Source organism: Mandrillus leucophaeus, unplaced genomic scaffold (genome assembly GCF_000951045.1).
Source record: "Mandrillus leucophaeus isolate KB7577 unplaced genomic scaffold, Mleu.le_1.0 Scaffold2016, whole genome shotgun sequence".
In the NCBI taxonomy this organism is placed as follows: Eukaryota; Metazoa; Chordata; class Mammalia; order Primates; family Cercopithecidae; genus Mandrillus; species Mandrillus leucophaeus.
Window position 1 is genome coordinate 289,387 of NW_012102051.1, and position 21,005 is coordinate 310,391.

A 21,005-nucleotide genomic window follows, 5' to 3' on the forward strand; every position below is an offset into this window, starting at 1 on the left:
GAGACCATCCTGGCTAACATGGTGAAACCCTGTCTCTACTAAAAATACAAAAAATTAGCTGGGTGTGGTGGCGGCGCCTGTAGTCCCAGCTAGGCAGGAGGCTGAGGCAGGAGAATGGCCTGAACCCGGGAGGCGGAGCTTGCAGTGAGCCGAGATTGCGCCACTGCACTCCAGCCTGGGCGACAAAGCGAGACTCCGTCTCAAACAAACAAAAAAAAAAAACAAAAAAAAAACAAAAAAACTTTTCTAAATTATACTATGCAAAGGAATGTTTAGAAAGACATAGATCTTAATTGTACACAGTTTGATATCAAGTGGAAAGAATATATCTTAAGTGTACATAGTTTGTTACCAAGCAGAGTAATCATAAAGTTGAAATTTTTTCTTACATTCTGTATGTGTATGTGTTATACATGGACCTATCTAAATATGCATTTGCATTGTATTTCTTTCTGTATATACACACATGACATTACCTATAGAGGAAAAAAGGTATCTCCTATGCTTTGGCTGTGGTCTTTCTTCCATTTCTTAGCCATTCCACAAATAAAAGAGACAAACCGGCACATAAGTTTACCAAAGTTTGAGGTCTACAGGGATTTTTAAAAAATCGATTTTGGTCTGCAGACCAAATAGTGTATTCTTCTATTTTGACATGTTTGAGACATTGACTATCACAATGCACTATAATATTACTATTCCCTGATTTTCTCTCATGTACAAAATAAAAGGAACTATGAATTTGAAGGTTAAAGTTTCATTTCACAAAAACTACACTTTACATTTTGTATACTTCTTACTACAATTTTCTCTATTTTTTGTAAAGTAGAAAACTTCACACTTTTGAGTTTCTCTTCTCTAGTCATCTGAGACCCTGTCTTTCTCTGACTGGAACTTCATTATGCTGTACAACTAGGCACTCTGTTGACAATTAGTAATAAAAGCTCATTTTCCCCAAGATTCAACCACAAGAAAATGGCCTTAGCAGGAATATTTATGCTGATGTAAGAAAAAGCAATTCAAAGATTTAAAATCTATTTTGATCCTAACACATAATTGTTTAGTGCCTTAAAAATACTTTTTTGCATTTTTTTTCTGGGTTATTGAAAAACGTTTTCTTCTCTTCATTTCAGGCCATAAATTCTTATTCCCTTTGCTTTATAATCCCATAGTAATTTCACCATCTTGAAGCTTTCATCTATGCTAACCAACTCAAATTACACACTTTGAAGACATTTTTTCTATTTTATGTAATATATGAAGCTATCTCAGTTTGCTGTCTTCATTTTCAATAAAAAATAGACTAGAAACATAATGTGATATTTTAAAATTTTAGCATAAATATCTGAATCAACAGATTATTAATAAATTTATATTAAAGACATGCAAAAAGAGCATAAAACATACTATGAAAAATAGTAAAATACCCACCATAAGGGGAAAAAAAGGAAAATAAATAAATAAAAGAATGAAAGACTATATAATGCCACAATTTAAGTATTTTTAAAAAGAGATGACCAACAAAAAAGATGACACCAGTGTGTATTAAGTTTGACATATTAATATATATTTTTAAAGCTTAAGGACACGTGCAAGGTTAAAATTGAAATTTTTTTCTATTTTATGTAATATATGAAGCTATCTCAGTTTGCTGTCTTCATTTTCAATAAAAAATAGATTAGAAACATAATGTGATATTTTAGAATTTTAGCATAAATACCTGAATCAACAGATTAAGTATTATTAATAAATTGATATTAAAGAGATGCAAAAGGAGTATAAAACATACTATGAGAAATAGTAAAACACACCCCATAAGGGGAAAAAAAGGAAAATAAAAGAATGAAAGACTACATAATGCCACAATTTAGGTATTTTTTAAAAAGAAAAAGAGATGACCAACAAAAGAGATGACCAGTGTGTATTAAAATTGACATATTAATACATATTTTTAAAGGTTAAGGACATGTGCAAGGTTAAAATTGGAATTTTGGCTGTGACACTGTCAAAAATGAATAGTAAAAATTCATGTTGTGAAGACTGATTCCAAGTTTAATCCACCTCCTCTAAAATGCAATTGGTATTAAACAATTTCTCGTGTTATTAACATGAAAAAGACAACATCATATATAAATGTTAACACTAGATTTAATATTAAAATCAAACTCACGTCTCTAAGTTGTCACCTTCAAGAACTGTCTGGACAGGCAGGTAACCAAGTCGAGGGTGTTTGGCAAAGTACTTCTTTGACCTGAACTTGTTCTTAAGCACCTTTGTGAAGTCTCGTACATCTTCCCCAGACGTTGTCTATAAGGTTGAAAACAATTACACTTCTCTCAGTAAAATGGAAGGCAATAGCTATCTATAAAAAAATCTGAGCAGATGTAAACTGATGCAATTAAATGTCAACAGTTTTGGTAGTTTTATGCATTTTTGAAATAAAGCACAGTCTCATGAAAACACTTGGCAATAAGAACTCATCACTAAATATATACAGTGATAAGTTTATAATTTTTCATTCTCTGTTGAAAATAAACCATAACTAGTTCATTTCCCCAATACTTTAAAACTTGGGCCAAAAAGTAAAATTAGTTTTGGAAATTTTTCCAAACTAATTTTTCCAAACTACTGGCTGGTGCTTATCACTAAAAAATTTTAAATTTGCTATTACTTTAGTGATGACAGAGTATTGTGGCTATTATGTGGTTTTAACTAAGCTGAGTTAATGGAAATTAGCCATATAGCTGATGCTGGCTACACGCAAGCCAGCATATATTCTAGTGGGGAAAAAGAAAAGACAATAAACAAGCGAGAAAGAGCAAGGCCACATTGGTGCTCTGTTTGGGAAGGAATACTGTCAATTTCTTTGTCCTTTCCTAACTAGGTAGACATATAATTATTTTACCTGAACTATATTTTTAATAGTGGTATAAAATGTTACTGTTCCCTTAGGTATTTCTAAATTAGTTTGATAATCATTTAGGGTGATATGGACTAACACTACCCCAACCCCACCTACTCCATCATCCTATCCCATGAACTATTGTTCTCCAAGCCCCAGTTTTCTACTGTACATCACAATTCTAGTTTCTCTTTGAAATACAGATATCAACTGTGATCCTTCTGAAGATGTATTTAAAATATGTACGTTATCTGCATAGAACTTAAGCCCATGATCCTCTGGTTCCAACTTGACTGCTCAACCTACCACTCATTATACCTCACTACCTCCTCTTAGAGACAGAAAGAGAGAGGGAGGAGGAGGAGGAGGAGGAGGAGGAGAGAGAAACTTTCTTGTAATCACAGAAACTGAGTGACAAGTATATTTGCTTACCTGCTGCCTACTCCCTGTCCCCGCCCTTCAGCTTTTCCTTCACAACATGCATGCCCAAGACTCACAGAAACTTGTTTTGTGGACAGAAACTTTTTTTATTTTTTTGAGACAGAGTCTCGCTCTGTCACCCAAGCTGGAATGCAATGGCGTGATCTCAGTTCACTACAACCTCTGCCTCCCAAGTTCAGGCGATTCTCATGCCTCACCCTCCTGAGTAGCTGGGACTACAGGTGTGCACCACCACACCCAGTTAATTTTTGTATTTTTAGTAGACGGGGTTTCACCATGTTGGCCAGGCTGGTCTGGAACTCCTGATCTCAAGTGATTCACCTGCCTCAGATTCCCAAAGTGCTGGGATTACAGGTGTGAGCTACTACACTCAGGCAAAAATTAAAAAGCAAAACAAAGCAAAACAAACAAACAAACAATTTTTGAAAACAACTAAGTTCTGAGTCAACCCCTATATAGTTTTGCCACTTTCTATCCGTTCCCATTCTATCAAAACATTTCTGCTTCTAGTAAATAATTAAGGGAACTTTTGATTCTCTCGGCTTGCAAAGCAGAGATGAGGCATGATTAAGCTGCAGCTACTTATCATTTAAAATTCATCAGTTTTTACACTGACAAAACAAAAACCTGCAACAAGGTGCCAGCCCCATGCTATCACCAGGCTTTGCCATCAGATTCACAATGACCAATCTTTTCCTGAATAATTGAATATTAACTACATAATGATCTGCAGTTATATGGATATAGGCCTTCCCAAATGCAAAGCAAAAGTGCAGAAGAAAAAGCTATTCATGAAAAGAAAAATAATTCAAGGAAACCCTGTGGAGGAAAAAGGGTTGTTATAAGATCTGACCATTTGAAGGTATTCAGCTCTTACCAGGCAGAAAAGGAAAAACAAACAAACAAACAAACAACAACAAAAAAAAACCGATTGTAGTTGGGAGCAAATAAGGAAACTTTTAGAGAAGGAGTATCTGGGTTTCAGAAAAAAGCCAAAAGGATATATCATCTACTATAAATGATTTTCACATCTTTTGCAATGGTTATCACAACTGCAGATAATTTAGTTTAGAGATATGCTTACCCTAAATGTTTTGGTAAGGAAGGAAAAAAAAAGAAGTTTCCATAATAGAAATATATAAAGAAGACCTGTGTGTAAGGATAAGTATGTATGACCCAATTTACTTCTTTGTCTGCTCTTAGTACACTGTTAATATAGAGAGAAATACTTAATGAGCAATGGACTCCAGCTTTTACTTGAGAGTAAACTCCATACCTAGCAATGCAAAAGTTTTGATCTCTTAGGCCAGTGGCTTTCAAGCCATATTCAGGTCTTCAACTCACAGCCCTGGGTGGAGTGAGTGGGTGGGAGAAAAGGCCAGGTGGGCAAGGCATCAGGCCCCTTACCCAGTGTACCTCAGAAAGGGTATGGTACAGTTTACACTTCAGTGGTTTTCAGTACCACTGATGGTTAAAAAAACCATCATCACTATCCAATTACAGATCATTTTCATCACCCCAAAGAGAAACTCTGTACCCATGACCCTTCTCCTCCCACAACTCGTGGCAAGCATTAATCTACTTTCTCTATGAATCTGCTTATTCTGGACATTTCATATAAACAAATTAATATAATACATGGTCTTTTATGACTTGCTTCTTTTACTTAGCATCAGTTCTTCTAGTTTATGTATATCTGAGTTCCAACATGAAATCTGGTTTGTGAAAAAATGACAAATTATTCAGAAGTGCAAGTTCAATTCCATAGCATACATTCTTTAAATATTTTCAAGACATGAAAGACCAAAGCAAAACCAACCAATAAACAAAAACAACCCCTCTCTATCCCATGCACAAAATAACCAACAACTACTTGCTGTCCCAAAAAGTTATAGCAGTTACTGAAATTAGAGTTGCTAATAATACTCATATTTATATGTTTTTTTAAAATAGTACACATTCACTCAGAAATAGCTTATTTCCTTGGGGAAAAGCTAGCATGAAGAGTTGTAATCTCAGAGCATTAACTCACTAGTGCCACAAACTTTATGCAATATTAAAAGAAAAAGTGAAAAGCAATTCATCCCAAGGAATTAGAGATTATGTTCAGGTTATCAGAATGTAATTCTTCAGCTGGGGTAGAGCCAATAAAATGAATTTAACCCATTTTTACACCGAAAATGTTAAAACATTTATATATACTTGGTCCGATTTTTATTATATAATGGTAGTACCTAACATTTTTCTATTTTAAAATGCTAAAGTAATGGTTTGTTTAGAAAAAAAGAAAAAGAAAGAAACAAAAAAAGAGAACCACCCACTTACCATAATAAATATAACCAAACTCAACTCTATCTTTGCACTAGGTACAATACATTTTTCTAATTTTTAAGCAAATAACTTTTGATATTACAATAGAAAGATAAAATTGAAAGGAACACTCATTACTACACAAATTACCCAACATTTTAAATGCATTTCTTGGAAGATTTGGTTTCTGTTTATTCCTGTAAGAAAAGGAGAACAGATTTTGCAGATCCCATTAGATCAAACACAAGGGTAACATGTTAGCATAGGACCTTGTACCTTATAAATTGTTTTCCTTCAATCTTATTTAACCATCATGGCCTCTCAGGAGATTATCATCAGGTTTTTGAAGCCTAAGTAAACTCACACTAAGCCTTTGATGGACTCCAACCAAGTTCAGTAAGGAAAAAAATGTTTTTGAAAACCTGAGTCTTTAGAAAAATGGAACTGTTTTAAGTTTTGAAAGAGAAAGAATCCATTGCCATTGACTAAAATATCTAATATTGCATCCTAAATTTTTCCTTCATATTAAATAAAGTACTGCTTAGATGACATGTGGTTGGTTTTTTAAAAAATTGTATTAAAATGTCATTTTATAAATAGGCTGGATGCAGTGGCTCACACCTGTAATCCCAGCACTTTGCGAGGCCAAGGAGGGTAGATTGCTTGACCTCAGAAGTTCGAGACCAGCCTGAGCAACATGGCAAAACCCTGTCTCTCTAACAAAAAAAAAAAAAAAAAAAAAAAAAAAATTAAAGAAAAAATGTTAGGCATGATAGCATGTGCCTGCAGTCCCAGCTACTTAAACAATATTTAAATGGCATATGTAACACATATTTGGTGTCAGTACAACTAGAAAGAAAAATAAAATATACATGAAGGAATAAAAATAAAAAATTGCCAGCTATTTGACCATCCAGAGATAGCCATTCATAAAGTTTTGGTGGCTAGACAGATTTATTTTTATAATTCTTTTTATCTTAAAGTGAAACAAAATATTTATACAAAAATGTATGGCTTTATGAAATATTATCAATATACCACCTCAGTCGGAAAACACAACACTGCTGCACATTCGAGAACCCCTTTCAGGGACAATTATCTTCCTCTCTCCATTATTACCATCAACTTCATTTTCTGAAGTAGTTCATAACTTGAATTATGTTTTAAAAATAGTTTTATCACTCCAATGTCTATCCTTAACTGGTTTTGCTCATTTTAAAAAAATCTGATATATTTTAAATCACTTTTAATTTACAGATCCCTCCTCCACACCTGCCATTTCCCTACAGTTTGTCTGTTGGAAAACTCAATTTGACCTGCAGAGTTTTCCAGAGTCTGGATTTTACAGAATGTCTATTTTTGGTACAGTTCAGTACTTTCGTCTGTCCTCTTGATAACCTCCTGCAAATCTGCAACTTGATCCAGATAATGCATCAGACTTTTGTCAAGACAATTAGTGGTATTTGGCAGTGTTATAGGAGGCACATAATAGCTGTCATCTCTCTTATGTGATCTTAGCAGCTGTTCATGCTAAGTGTCCATATCCATTCATTGGGAATTGCAAAATGGTATCATCCTATCATTCATTTTTCATGTATTACTTGGAATACGTTGTGATTGTTAATATTGAGTGTCAACTTGATTGGATTGAGGGATGCAAAGTACTATTCCTGGGTGTGTCTGTGAGGGTGTTGCCAAAGGAGATTAACATTTGAGTCAGTGGACTGGGAGAGGAAGATACACCCTCAAACTGGGTGGGTACCATCTAATCAGTGGGCACCATCTAATCAGATGCCAGTATGGCTAGAATAAAGTAGGCAGGAGAAGATGGAAGAGCAGACTTGCTGAGTCTTCTAGCCTTCATCTTTTTCCATGCTGGATGTTTCCTGCCCTTGAACATAAACTCTAGGTTCTTCAACTTTTGGACTCTTAGACCAGTAGTTTGCCAGGGGCTCTGGGGCCTTTGGCCACAGACTGAAGGCTGCACTGTCAGCTTCCCTACTTTTGAGGTTTGGGGATTCAAACTGTCTTCCTTGCTCTTCAGCTTGCAGACAGTCTACTGTGGGACTTTACCTTGTGATCATGTGAGTCAGTACTCCTTACTAAATTCCTGTTCATATATACATCTATCCTATTAGTTCTGACCCTCTAGAGAACCCTGCCTAATACATACTTTTATAAAGAAACATCACCACGTCTAACATTTAGGTACTCTGTGGTACAGCTCATTTAGAAAAGTCAGGATAAATGTTTGACTGTGTTGACTAATTTTCAATATCTCGAAATGGTTTTTTATCATTTTCCAAAGACGATCAATGCTTTTGTTCATTTTAAATATCATGAGGAACTCAAAGATTATAATGTATTTGATGGACTTCAATCTATTGCAATTCTCATTATTGAACGTTAAGTTCAGTTGGCAACTTTTAATGTGACTCTAACAGTCTTCAACAGCTTCCTTATTAGATACTATTACAAGATGTTCCAAGCACACCTTTTAGGCCTTTTCAGTGTTAATAGGCTTTTTCATTGCACAGAGCTGGGAAATATGCATTTGAAGGTGAAATTTCTCTTCAAGTTACATTGATGATTCAAATTCAAATTTCTGATTTAACTTAACTCATTTTTTCAAAACCAAAAATCTGGTTCTCAAGGACACAAGAGATGAAGGACCTAGACAATCCCATAATTATTCATTTGCTTTTTTCGTATTACGTACATAATAGTCTTAGAACACTAATACCAATACTACCACTCATATGATTAGTGAAAACATTAAAATATAGATTCACTTTTCTATTTGCCCCCCATTCATAAAGTAGTTACACTGGCATGCTTTATTTGTCATGATATAATTTTGTTCCTTATCTCTTTTTCTTAAAATTGCTTTATATGAGATTTGGTCTTGATACTTTTGTGCCTCATTTTTTTTTTTGGTTGTATAATTAATTTTCCTAAACTTTTATAATGAAGTGAGATTGAGGAAAGCTTTTCTAAACTTTACAGAGATTCCTCTTTTTTTGCTTTTGTGTGGTATGTACAATTACAGTATGTGTCTTAATCTATTCAGTCTGCTATAACAGAATACTATAGACTGAGTGGCTTAAATTAAATAGCAGGAATTTATCTTTCACAGTTCTGGAGGCTGCCAAGTCCAAGATCAAAGGATTGGCAGACTTGTTGTCCAGTGAGTCTGCTTCCTGGGTCATATACAGCTGTCTTCTCACTGTGTCCTCCCATGGTGGAAGGGAAGAGAGAGCTCCCTGGGGTCACTTTTATGAATGCACTAATTTCATTCATGACAACTCCATCCTCATGACCTAATGGCTTCCAAGGCCCCATCTCCTAACACTATCACGCTAGGGATTAGATTTCAATCCATGAATTTTTGGGAGATATATACATTCCATTCATAGCAGTACTTGAGTTTGGGATTTCCTGGTCCTGTTCCCCCATACCCTCTACCAGCACACATGCACATTTTGGACTAGGCCTTCTCCTTTCATTTCTGTTGTCTTGAAATGCTCCATGTTGATTCTGTTCCCAGAAGTTTTGCTCAGCGTGAGACCTTCTTTCTAGCAGGAAGCCCTGATAGGTCCAGTCTGAGAGCTCACAGCAGGCAAGAGCATTCTAGAAATGTCACACCTTTTTACCCTAGTCTCTGTGCGTGGCAAAACCCTTCCAGGTTTAGCGCTGCTCTAAAGCCAGCTTTCCATTAAATATCTGTTGCCTATTTTGGGGGCTATCCAGTTCTTAGGCACCCTCACTTCCTTCTCTTTCCTCTCATACAGGCAGTGATGTCTCATACGTTTTGTGGCTGGTGGTGGCTTGTCGCCACCTGGATTTATTTTGGATCTCTCTTGTCATCTAGTTTGGTTGCAAACATTGTACATTTTAGTTTTGCTGTCTAGCCGTTCTCTTTACAAATGTCTCTTTATAAATGTAACTACTTTAGAAATGGAAGGAAAATGGCAAAGGCAAAAGATATGAAAAAACTCTGAAGCCATGCTACCACCATCTTCCCCAGATGCCTCTGGACTGATTTTCAACAAGCACGTAAAAATTCACATATACAAATTAGGGTTGTCCTTCAAACTGTCATTTTTGGAAAGCTAATGATGGTGACTCACTGTGAAAAACATTTTAGAACTGAACCTACACAGACAAGTGGGCATGTGAATTCTGAAAATGTACTTTACTCCACTGTATTGCTATTAAGTAGCTGTAAGACAATGAAAATTTACCTGTATAATAAGAATTAATCAATTTTTTATTTGTTCCCCACCAACTAATATAAATGAATAAAATATGGAAAGTATCACTGAACTATGAAATCTACCCTATGATACATCTATTTGTAGCAAAACCCTAAAGAAAAACCCTAAAGAAAATCACTTGTAAGGCAAAATCAAATAATTTTTTACTTTTGAGATTGTATTTTACCAACCAAAATACAGTTAGGAAATTTTAAATTTTCTTGACATTTTATCCTTGATAGAGAACAAATATAGATACTTCACATGGGACATAATTTAGAGTTACTGTATCTTTTCCTTGAGTTTGTGTATCTCTATATGAATGCATGTGTATCCTTCTATATGTCCCTGTTCATGTTGCAAAGTGTATAATCTTACTTTATGCTGAAGTCTATGCACTACTGAACTTCAAAAGCATTAATATATGGCTGAAAGTTCCCTTTTCCCTAATGTGTATCACAAGGAGCAGCAAGGATAAGGTATAGAAGAATCTAGAATGTAGAAAAGCTAACCCCCCCAGTATTCATAATCAAGTGATCCTTGAATAAACGGCTTTACTAGGTCAGCTCAAAGGACTCTATTATCCCTGAAGACCCACAAAGCAGCACACAAAAGGAAACTATTTACAATGCTACCAAATAAGCTAAATCCTGTAACACATAACTTCTAATTACCAAACAATTTAAACAAAACAAGATAAAGAACCACAAAAAAAGAAACAAAACAAAACAAAAAATATTTGCTTTAATTCTCCCAACAATTTTTTTGGGGGGCCACTTCTTAACTTGAGATATCAGTATTAACTAATTCCTTAATGCTCTGAACAGTGGATTTAAACTGTTAATTACAAATACGAATAAGTTACATACAGAGGAAACCAAGGACTTACAAAGAGGTAAATCAAGGTTATATATTAAAAAAAACACAGTCATTTGGCACAGAAGCAGAATAATTAAACATTATCATTTGGATCATGCACAAGTGCTAAAATCATTGTTGAACAGCACCCTCATTAGCAAGAGTTACTTCTTAAATATAGAAATCAGTAGTCCCAACTGGTGTACGCATACTGCTAAGCGGTACATTTCATTATCACAAGCCTTATTTTAAAGACATTCTTAACAGGTTTTTTTTTTTTTAAACTATAAAACAATCTCTCAGTTTTTATTTAAGTTTCAATGATTTCAACAAGTTGAAATTCAGACACATTTGAATTCCATGGATAGGATGCAATCAGTAAGAAAAGCTCAGAGACTTTCAAGTCCTAATGAAAAAATATGAAGCTAAAAAAATTAGCATTAGCAGAATCACCAAGGAGTCAAGAATCAGTAGGATGATAAGTCATCCAAAGTAAAATGGATTTTGCCCAAACCTCACCTTAAAAGCTAATGACAAATCTAAACGCACTGGACCTACTGGGAAAACAACATAAGGTGAGCAGAAGCTGAAACACCACTTCAGGATGCTGAGGTCAAAGAAACAGCCGTGATGCTGCGTTTTCAGTATATTGGCAAACACCCCACATCACATCTGAAGAGACAAGACTGCCAAAAACCAAACTTCCCTAACTCAAGGTAGAGCTTTCCAAAGAATGAATCAGCATTTTTAAAATATTTGATTTTTATAGTCTTACGAAGTACATTGATGTTGGCAGGGGTGGACAGGATTGGTCAAAACAACTGCTTCTAGATTTTTTTTCTTTGTTCTTTTTGTTTTTTGTTTTTGTCTGTGAGTTTTATTTTTGCCAATGGCATATAGTTCATTTAAAAAAGGCATAATTTATCTTTTAACTTAAAAAAGAAATTCGATTTTTTTACTACAAAATTGTAATTCTTCTCACTGAAAATATGATTCTTCTCATGGAAAACATGTAATTTTGGCGTATTTCCCTATATGTTAATCAATATTAACAAGAATGCGTTTGAACCTCTTGCTTTAAAAACAACTGTATTTGCTTAAAACCTGCAATATAAATCTCTTTTGAGTGGTATTAATTTAATAAGCTGCTTCTCATCGAGGTATTTTTTTCTTGTCGTCGCCTCTTCTCACTAAACTCATCAAAGTTACCAGTACAAACTAGTCCTATGTAAAGCTCAGCAATTGAACTATGACACTGACAATGAATCTACCCTTGCAACTGAAATGCTGGAAGTAGCTGATGCTGTTGACCTTTCAAACTACAAAATTCTGCAAATATCCCGTTTCTTCTCCCTGAGCAAACATGTCTCTCAAACTACCTTTCATCCTGGCTAACCTTTCCTTGCTTATTTCCTCCTTCTTTCCTTTTACTATTTCCTCCATTACCTTGCTCTATTTCACATTTTCTCTCCATGGATGGGGTTACTGTACCTCACCATATGCACACAGCCTATCTACCTTTCTTTCTCCATTACAGTGGATTCTGTGTTCTTTAACACATTCCCTTACATCTTGTTCATAATTACTATTTCAACCTACCTCCTTGAATCAATCCTGATGCTCCCAGGAAAATGCCATATCCCATATAATCTTTTTTGTTAGTGGCTGTATAATCTCTCTTTCATAAAAACCAAGAGAAAAGGATGTTTACACTTGGTGAGAGTTCAGGACACACTACCTCCAAATATGGCACATTAGGAGAACAGCAGATGTAGCAAGATCTCTCTGACCTTCTCCCACGCTTCTTACCTAAAGGGTCATAAGACCCTTAATCAAGAGGTGCCCTCCTTATTCCTGGAGGGAAGAAACATCCTTATCACTGAAGATAGGACGACACAGAGAAGAATCCGAACAAACAGGCCTTGCTAAGTTCCCCTAGTTCATTAGCATTAGGTCATATCTTCTTATTCAATCATACTTTTACACAACTGTCCACTCTTCATCAAACCTAAGCATAAAAATACACAGGCTTCCATGTTTCTTTGGGTCTTCTCTTCCTGATGAAGGCTTCCATGTAATGTAAAATTTATATTAAATCAATTTGTATGCACTTCTCTTGTTAATCTATCTTTTGTTACAGGAGCCTCAACTATGAAACTAAGATGGGAAGAAAATATTTTTTTTTCTCTCCTAAACACCCTTTCCCCCTAAGCTTCATTTACTAAAGCCAATGTGCCCTTCCCCTCTGCTTTGATGGTACAATGCCAGACAGGGCTATCACCTGTCTGTCACTTCAATTCTAGAGATGCAGTGATGACTTTCTAAAAGCCGTCTCATTTCTAGAACCTTCTGTGTCCTACTTCAGTCACACATTGGGGTGTGGCCATACCCCAGGCCTCATCATAACTTAAAACAGCTTTTAGTCCAAAATCTCTAACTTGAAAAAATCTCTCACTGACTGGAATCTTCTGACTCTTCTTCTCACTTCTTATATTATAAATAAACCTCTTCTTTCCCCATCATCTTGATCTCTAGCCCTTTATCCCACCACGAGATTTCTTCAGCATGAGAATACCTCAAATCAACCACAGTATCATTAACACCTTTGAATTTTTCACTCCCTTGGCCTTCAAATATACTTTTCATCTTTTAATTCCAAAGCTGCTGAGCAATGATGGAGTCATAAACTACAAATCCTTGCCAATTAACCTCAGCTGCATTCCTGTGGCAAGGTAGCAATCAGTTTACTCATCTCTGTGTGACTCATGATTGACCCTAGTAGCTATTCTAAACATTTTCCATTCTTCTTAGTATTTAACCCTATCCAGTTCTCTCTCACTGTTGGCAATTGTATGAACTTTTATAAATCATGTGAAATTTAAAGAAGAACTCTCCAATTTAAAGAAGAACTATCTTTGGTTCAGTCATTATGAAAAACAGTCTAAAGGTTCTTTTAAAAATTAAAAATAGAACTATCACATCATCCAGTAATCCCACTTCTGGATACATATCCAAAGAAAATAAAATCATTATCTCCAAAAGATATTTATACTCCTAAGTGCACTGCAGCATTATTCACAATAGCCAAGATACAGAATCAACCTAAGTATCCTGTAACAGATACATGGATAAAGAAAATACAGTGAAATATATCCAGTCATAAAAAAAAAAAAGGGAATCCTGTTATTTGCAATGACTTAGATGAGTCTGGAGGACATTATACTAAGTGAAATAACCCAGATACAGAAAGACAAATACTGCATGATCTCACTTATATGTGGAATCTTAAAAAAAAAAAAAAAAAGTCAAGCTCATAGTAGCAGAGAGTAGAATGGTGGTTACTAGGGGCTGGGAGGTGGAGGAAAAGAGAAGAGACTGGTTAAAGGGTATAAACTTTCAGTTATATGATAAATAAATTCTGGAGACCTAATGTACAGCATGTGGCTACAGATAATACACTTGAAATTCACTAACAGAGTAGATCTCATCTCAAAAAACAAAACCACACACTATCTTTTATATACCCTAACATATAAAAATGTTTCTCATTTGAATTAAATTTTGGTTACTTACAACAAAGATGATTTTAAAGATCTGAGTAGGGTAATTTTCACAACAAAATTAAATCATCATAAATAAAAAAATTTAAATCTGAACATCTTAATATAAGACATAACTATTTATTTACAAAAAATAATCCCTGAATTCAAAGATGTGGTGCATGGATAATATGAAAAAAAAATTGACTACTGTCTTGATTTTTAATCATTCTAAAAAAAAATTACAGTCTTGAATTTCTCCACATAGAGGTATTTTTTCTCCTTCATGATATTTTCTCTGTATTTCCAACTCCTAGCAAAATGCCTGGTATGTAAAAGGGTATTCAACAAACATAATATTCCAGCTAGGATATATATATATAAACTCCTATTTTCCAACTGCGTGTGTGTGTGTGTGTGTGTGTTTCCCTAATGGAGTTAAGTCACTAAATCCATGCCATCCACTTTGCACAAACCACTTACCTTCTCTAAGACTTAGTTTTTTCTTCAAAATAAAGATAAGTTAGATGATCTCTTAGAGCTTTAATTCCAGCTTTAATATTCTATAATTAGTATTTATAAATTCAGATATGAGCTCATTTGGCTTTTATGAGGCAAATTTAACTAACACAGGGAGAAAAGTATAAAAGTCATCCCAGTCCTCAAGGAGGTAAAAAGATAATTGAGAAGACAAAAACACCGCATAGTTAGAAAATGATACAAGGGAACATAAAATCAAAAGTTAATTGGCAAAGTAGAGGCTATTGGCAGAGGCCTCTGAACTAAGTGCTTTGATGAGGGTAAAACTGGAGGAGCTGGGGGAGATTTCACACACAAAGTGGGAGGTGAGCTGTTTTTGTGAGAAAGTAGGATTTGGACATATGGAGACAGAATAATGACAGGCATTAAATGTCATCTGTGTCATGCTGTCTCTTGACGATCAACTCTTATTAAGCCTAATGAAATAATTCTTAAATGTACAAATTTGGATTATAGAATAGTAGGGGGAAATAAGACAAAAAGTCATTTCCTAGAGAAATAAAAATTCTGCTACATTTCTTCAGATAATTTATATATATATATAAATTATCAATATCATAAAACACTTTCATGAGTCATGATATTTCATTTATATACCATTAGTCTTCTTACAGCTAAAGGCAAACATTACCATAAATCATAAGCAGATATATTGGCAAAATATTTAGGGTGCATTGTGGATTTAAAATAAGGTTTCCAAATTGCAGAAAGCTCTTAAAAACAGAAACATTCAGAGTCAGCTGTAAAGGACTTTGAAAAGGAAAGAGATGAAGTCAGTAAGGTGACTGGAGCATCTTCTTAACCAAAAAGGGAGACACACTCTGAGGAATGTAAACATCAAGGTCCATATGGAAAAGTCTAATCCATTTAACACTCAAGTGGTGCTTATTAGCACTGTACTGAACAAATCCACACTTGAGTTCATTTTCTAAGGCAGACATGAAATGACTTTAGGAAATGTTGAGTAAAAGATGGATGAACCATAAATAAAACAGTAGAGCAAATGTAAAGAATGTGGGCGAAAAGAAAGAAATTTCAGAAAGCAGTTAAATCAGGTCATTCATTGCTATTAAATGCAAGCATCTTTTTAAAGATTCAATTAATATATACTTCTAGTTATTTTACAAAAAGTTGTAGGGTCAAATGCAGAAAGTGACTTGTCATACAGATGATTTATAAGTAGGCTGTTGATAAGATCACTACAAAGCCTCAGAAATGGGCAAAGGATATCTTGAAAAATGAAGCTATCCTTGTATAATGCAGGATAAGCTGCAATCTTGGAAATGGTAACAGTGACTTTTAAAAGACTATGCAACAAGAACAGTTTTGGGTAACTTACAGATTTCATTTAAAATTGGTAGTTGGAGAGTGGAATTCAAACGTGTATCAGTGATTCTTAAGCATGCACCCACTGGATGACAACTGATGAAGATATGTGGGTTTCAAATTGTTTGGGTGTTTTGTAAAGCCATTAAGAATTATTATATGTTTAAGACCAAGAAAAAGAGTAATTTTGTATATCTTTACTATAACAACATATATTTACTTGATGATATTTTGATACTAGCATTTTATAATCAGCTTTCTAAATTTCTATAATAGCTACTCATGTAAATATTACTATGATATTTTTCCCCAATCCAAATTCCTTACAATGATCCCCGGGGTTCTATACAATCTGATAGTTGCCTTTCTTTTTAATTCCATCTCCTACTATTGTTTCTCTTTCGTCAAATTTGTCCCGGTTTCTTTCTGTTCCCTGGTTATATCCACCTCTTTCCCAGTCTCAGGGTGGGCTTCACATATATTGGACCTATGCAGTTGCACACGGCCCTACAATCAGAAGGACCTTGAACTTGATTTACTGCTCTGATGTTGCCACTTTGAAAGTCTTAATAATTGTTAAACAAGGCCCCCCCCCCCAGTTTCATTATGCACTGGGCACTTCCAGTTGTGTAGCCAGTGCTCCTTTCCACGTGCCCCTTGGGGAACAGGCTCCACTTTCTGTAGCCCAATCACACTAACCTTTTTCCCATCTCACACCACTGTATGTTCTGTTTCTTCTTTCTGAAATATGCTTCTACTAGTTCTTTACAGGCCTGAATTTCCCTCAAACTTTGATCTCAACTCAAATGTCAGCTCAGACAAACCTTACTGATTTCTTTATCTAAAGTGTCCCTTCTAATCATTCTATCTCATTATATACTCATTTCCTTAAAGGCACTTACTGCAATCTATAATAACCTCATTTATTTGTTTCCTTGTTCATTCTCACACATTCTTCCTCCTAAAGGGAGAGTAGCAGGAAAGTCCACAGTCTCGTCTTTCTGGGTATACTGTGATACATTATCAGAGCTGAAATGACTGACAAGGATCCCCTCCTTGACCAAATTTGTGTTGGCCTCCAGTAAGCTCTGTTCTTTACTGAAGCCTTGACCTATAAAAACTGCAAATTTTCAACACAAATCATTTTGTCCATCCCCTTCCACCCACTTCTCCATTAAAAAACTTCAACAAACATGAACATAATTCCTAACAGTTCAAGGCCACATCCCTAGATTACCCTAAAAAAGGGGATCATTAAGGCATCTGCCGTCTTAAAGCGTCGGCCTGAAAAACAAACTCCAAGCTGCCAAAAGAATTTACTGTTCGCTCTAGCCAACACCTGAAGACAGGTCCCTGCTCACTCTTTCTTAGGACATTTACTAAAAAGGGCTTACAATGGGGAATCCTTCCTCTGTCCCTTTGAGATGTGTATGTATCTCCAACAACTCAGGGGTGTCTTTCTCAAGGACCCGAAAGTCATTTCTCTGAAGTGTAATCATCAGGAAGGATAGGGCCCCTGTCTCCCAGTCTTTCTGGAATGGTAGAATCCTAACTCTTGACAATTGCCAGCTCACAGACACAGCTGGTCTGATAGAACTGATGCTGACCAATGCTGGGTCAGTTTTCACCTTCTTGCCTCTGCTCAAGTCCGTCTTTTGTTACCCCAGTCTATTCCCTCCTGAAAACACCCAGTCACCTCTGTACAAATAGAAGTATATGTGCATAATCAGTGTATTATTGATTAAAATCTGTCCTTACCATTTTAACTAGTGTCTGGTTTTGTTTATCTTTGACAAGAGGGCCTGACACCTACAAAATGTTCAATATTAATTTGTTGGGTGAATAAATAAGTTAATAATAGTAATAAATGTTGTCTCACAAATTTTCTTGGGGAGATTTCTTTTTCCTGGTTAAAGCTATTACGTGGTATGGACACTTCCTCTATTATATTTCAGCAATATTTTCTAGAGATTTCTTCTCCATACATAGGGCACTTATTTATTTGAGATAAGATACCTATGAGTGTGAGATTTATATGTATATCTTTTATAAGTATTGCAGCCCTGCTGTCAATTTATGATCCAAACAAGTAACTCAATTCCCTAAACCAAAGAAAATAGACAGCTTGATGAATACATTTGGGCACTATTTGGAAGGAAGTAAAAGAATAGCTATTAATAGAACATGAGGATAACTTCAAGAAAAAATAGTTGTAAATCAAAGGAAAAACAAGAACTTATATCCAATGCTGGTGGGGCTATAGTAAAATTGAAACTTTAACAAAGTGTGATAATAATGTAAAGTGGGATAAACCTCTTTTGAAAAAAAACCTTGACATCAAGTATTTTGACCATAAAAAATACTCATATTCATTGACTCAAATAACCTACTTATAGTGCTTTATTCTATTGCAATGTAATTTATATAATATCTGGAATGAGCTACCTTCACAAAGATACTTGTAAAAGTGTTATTTATAACATCACAAAATTGAAAATAAACGAAATATCCAAATTTAAGGGAATGGTTAGGTAAAATGTAGTAATTCACTCAATTAAAAATTTTGTGACTAAAAAAAGATTATACTGTGTGACAAAATGGAATGTCGAGTAAAAAATATCAGGAACAAAATATATAAATATAAATATAAATATGAATAGAATCTTAAAACCAGAGACATGGAAAAATTAGAGGGTAGTTTATATAGAAGCTATAATTAGGAATTATATTTTTAATATCTCCATTTTCTGTATTTTTGCTAATATGAATATAGTATTTAACTATGAAAGCATAAATATGTCTAAAAGAAACATGATTTTTCATTACATAATATCATTTTCAATGCAGGTCAGTATCAGCTCTTAAAAGAATTTGCTACCAAAAAAGTTTAAAATCAAAACATAGATGTTAAAAAAAGTTAGTATTTTTTTCTGCACTAATTAATTCAACATAAACGAGTTTACTTAAAACAAAAAATATAATCTTCAAAGTGATATTTTTTCAAAAAAGATTAAGTCTAAATAAACAATAACATTTTAGGTATTAGTTAATTCAATGGCAATGTATCAAAAACAAAACAGTGGGTTAGTACTCACAGGTATACAATATTCCACCATTGGGTAATGTAATTTGTGACCTTTTGCTGTTCGACCCGAAAAGAAACAACTCTGGCAGACATCGTAGTTAAAATGCTTAAGGCTTCTATACCTAGAGGAAAGAAAAGAAAATTTATTGGCTAGTATTACTATTATTTAGTCCAAATTTGTGGTAAGAAACTTCATTCATTCAAATTACCAAAAAATAAAAAATAAAAAAAAAAATCAAATTTTGGAGTTCAAGTCTCAAGGGAGACAAATACGCATGTCAGAAGATTTCTTTTAATGTTTGAATATGAATGGAAAATGATGGACAAGAAAATAATTATATCTATTAAGTTGAAACATCAAATTTTAAAATATCAATTACACCATCAATAAGAAATGAATTTTAAAATTCCTTCACAAAGATACAGTTTTTAACAATGAGCACTTTTATATTTGGTTTAAATTAGTCACTAGAAAAAAAAAGAAATCAAGAAATACTGTGTAACAAAGGAAAAACAAAATAGAGCCTTTATCACAATGCATCCTTGAATGGAAATGGTGTTTTAAAATCTCTGGCATAAGAATGACACTGCACATTGACTTCTACTTGTAGAATCTTACTTACAAAAGCAAAACCTTAGATGACCAGTTTCTACCAGTCTGAGTGGAAAACATCTTCTCCCAAATATATTCTGTCAGCATTGCTGGTAGAACTAAGAACATAAATTATACCCACATCTACAGAAAAAAATTAAATGATACAACCAACAGAATGAAAATGGAAGCAAAATTTAAAGGTTGTGTGGCTATAAACTACTAAGTGCTGAGTAGCTTCTAGAATGACCTGAAAAATCACTTGCAAATCAATCTTAAAGAAATCATTCTGTGTATACTACAGCCAGTTTACTTTTGCCAAGGAAGCTACTGGTTTGAATCAATCACATACACTAACAACATCTCTTGGTCTATCAGCATGGCTTGACAGGTATGATTGACATCTTCTTTCTAAATGGAATTTTATCTTCTGCTGAATACTCCCTTGGCAGATAGCCATTCTTCCTTTTTCATTGGTAACATATCCTTGTGCTGTTAGCACATTTTAGCAATGAGCCTTGAGAAAATTGCTGTTTCTTAGCCTCTCTTGCTGATGGTGGTGACCAGTGCAATAGAAACCAAAGTTATTAGGTGAGGATTCTAATTGGAATTTCAAGAGACTGACTCAGTTGGGAAGAGGCATGCTCCCTCTTCCTCCCCACTGGAAAAATGAATCTGACATCCCGAAGAGTCACTTTGTTAGCATGAAGTGATTTTGAAGATGGAAGCCACATGTTAGGAATGACAGTGCATGAAAACAGAGCTAAGGGCCCAGGTGGGCACAAAAAAACAGTCTTGGATTACCTACCGTCACTTTGTTTACAAGAAAGAGAACTAAAGCTCTAATGTATTTATGTGACCACTATTAAGCAACTGTGTATGATTCTAACTGAAAAAATTCCCAGCTTACAAAACACTCTGTAAATCTAAGATTTCATTAACATTTAATTTGGAGGTAATTAGTGAAAACCTCTAGCAGTATTTATAAAAGTTCAGGGAAAATGAATATTTTAAATATATATAAATGTATGGTAGAAGCTTGATAGAGAGACAGTCTGAATGAAGTTAAGATTATATAAGATTATTCTATAATAGACATATTTCTCTATCTTTATTTCTCTATTTGCCTTTCCATTCATTCTCTGAAGACACAGAG

General features: G+C 34.5%; 1 protein-coding gene across 1 annotated transcript in view; it reads right to left on the bottom strand.

Moving 5' to 3' along the window:
- LOC105539271 (utrophin-like) overlaps nucleotides 1–21,005 on the bottom strand; it is a gene marked incomplete at its 5' end in the record, with an annotated part of 64,657 nt that overhangs the window by 31,430 nt on the left and 12,222 nt on the right. Inside the window, 2 exons of the mRNA XM_011979456.1 lie at nucleotides 2,171–2,307; nucleotides 19,268–19,379. Of these exons, the coding sequence (XP_011834846.1) occupies nucleotides 2,171–2,307; nucleotides 19,268–19,379 (249 nt within the window). The remainder of the gene's footprint in view (nucleotides 1–2,170; nucleotides 2,308–19,267; nucleotides 19,380–21,005) is intronic.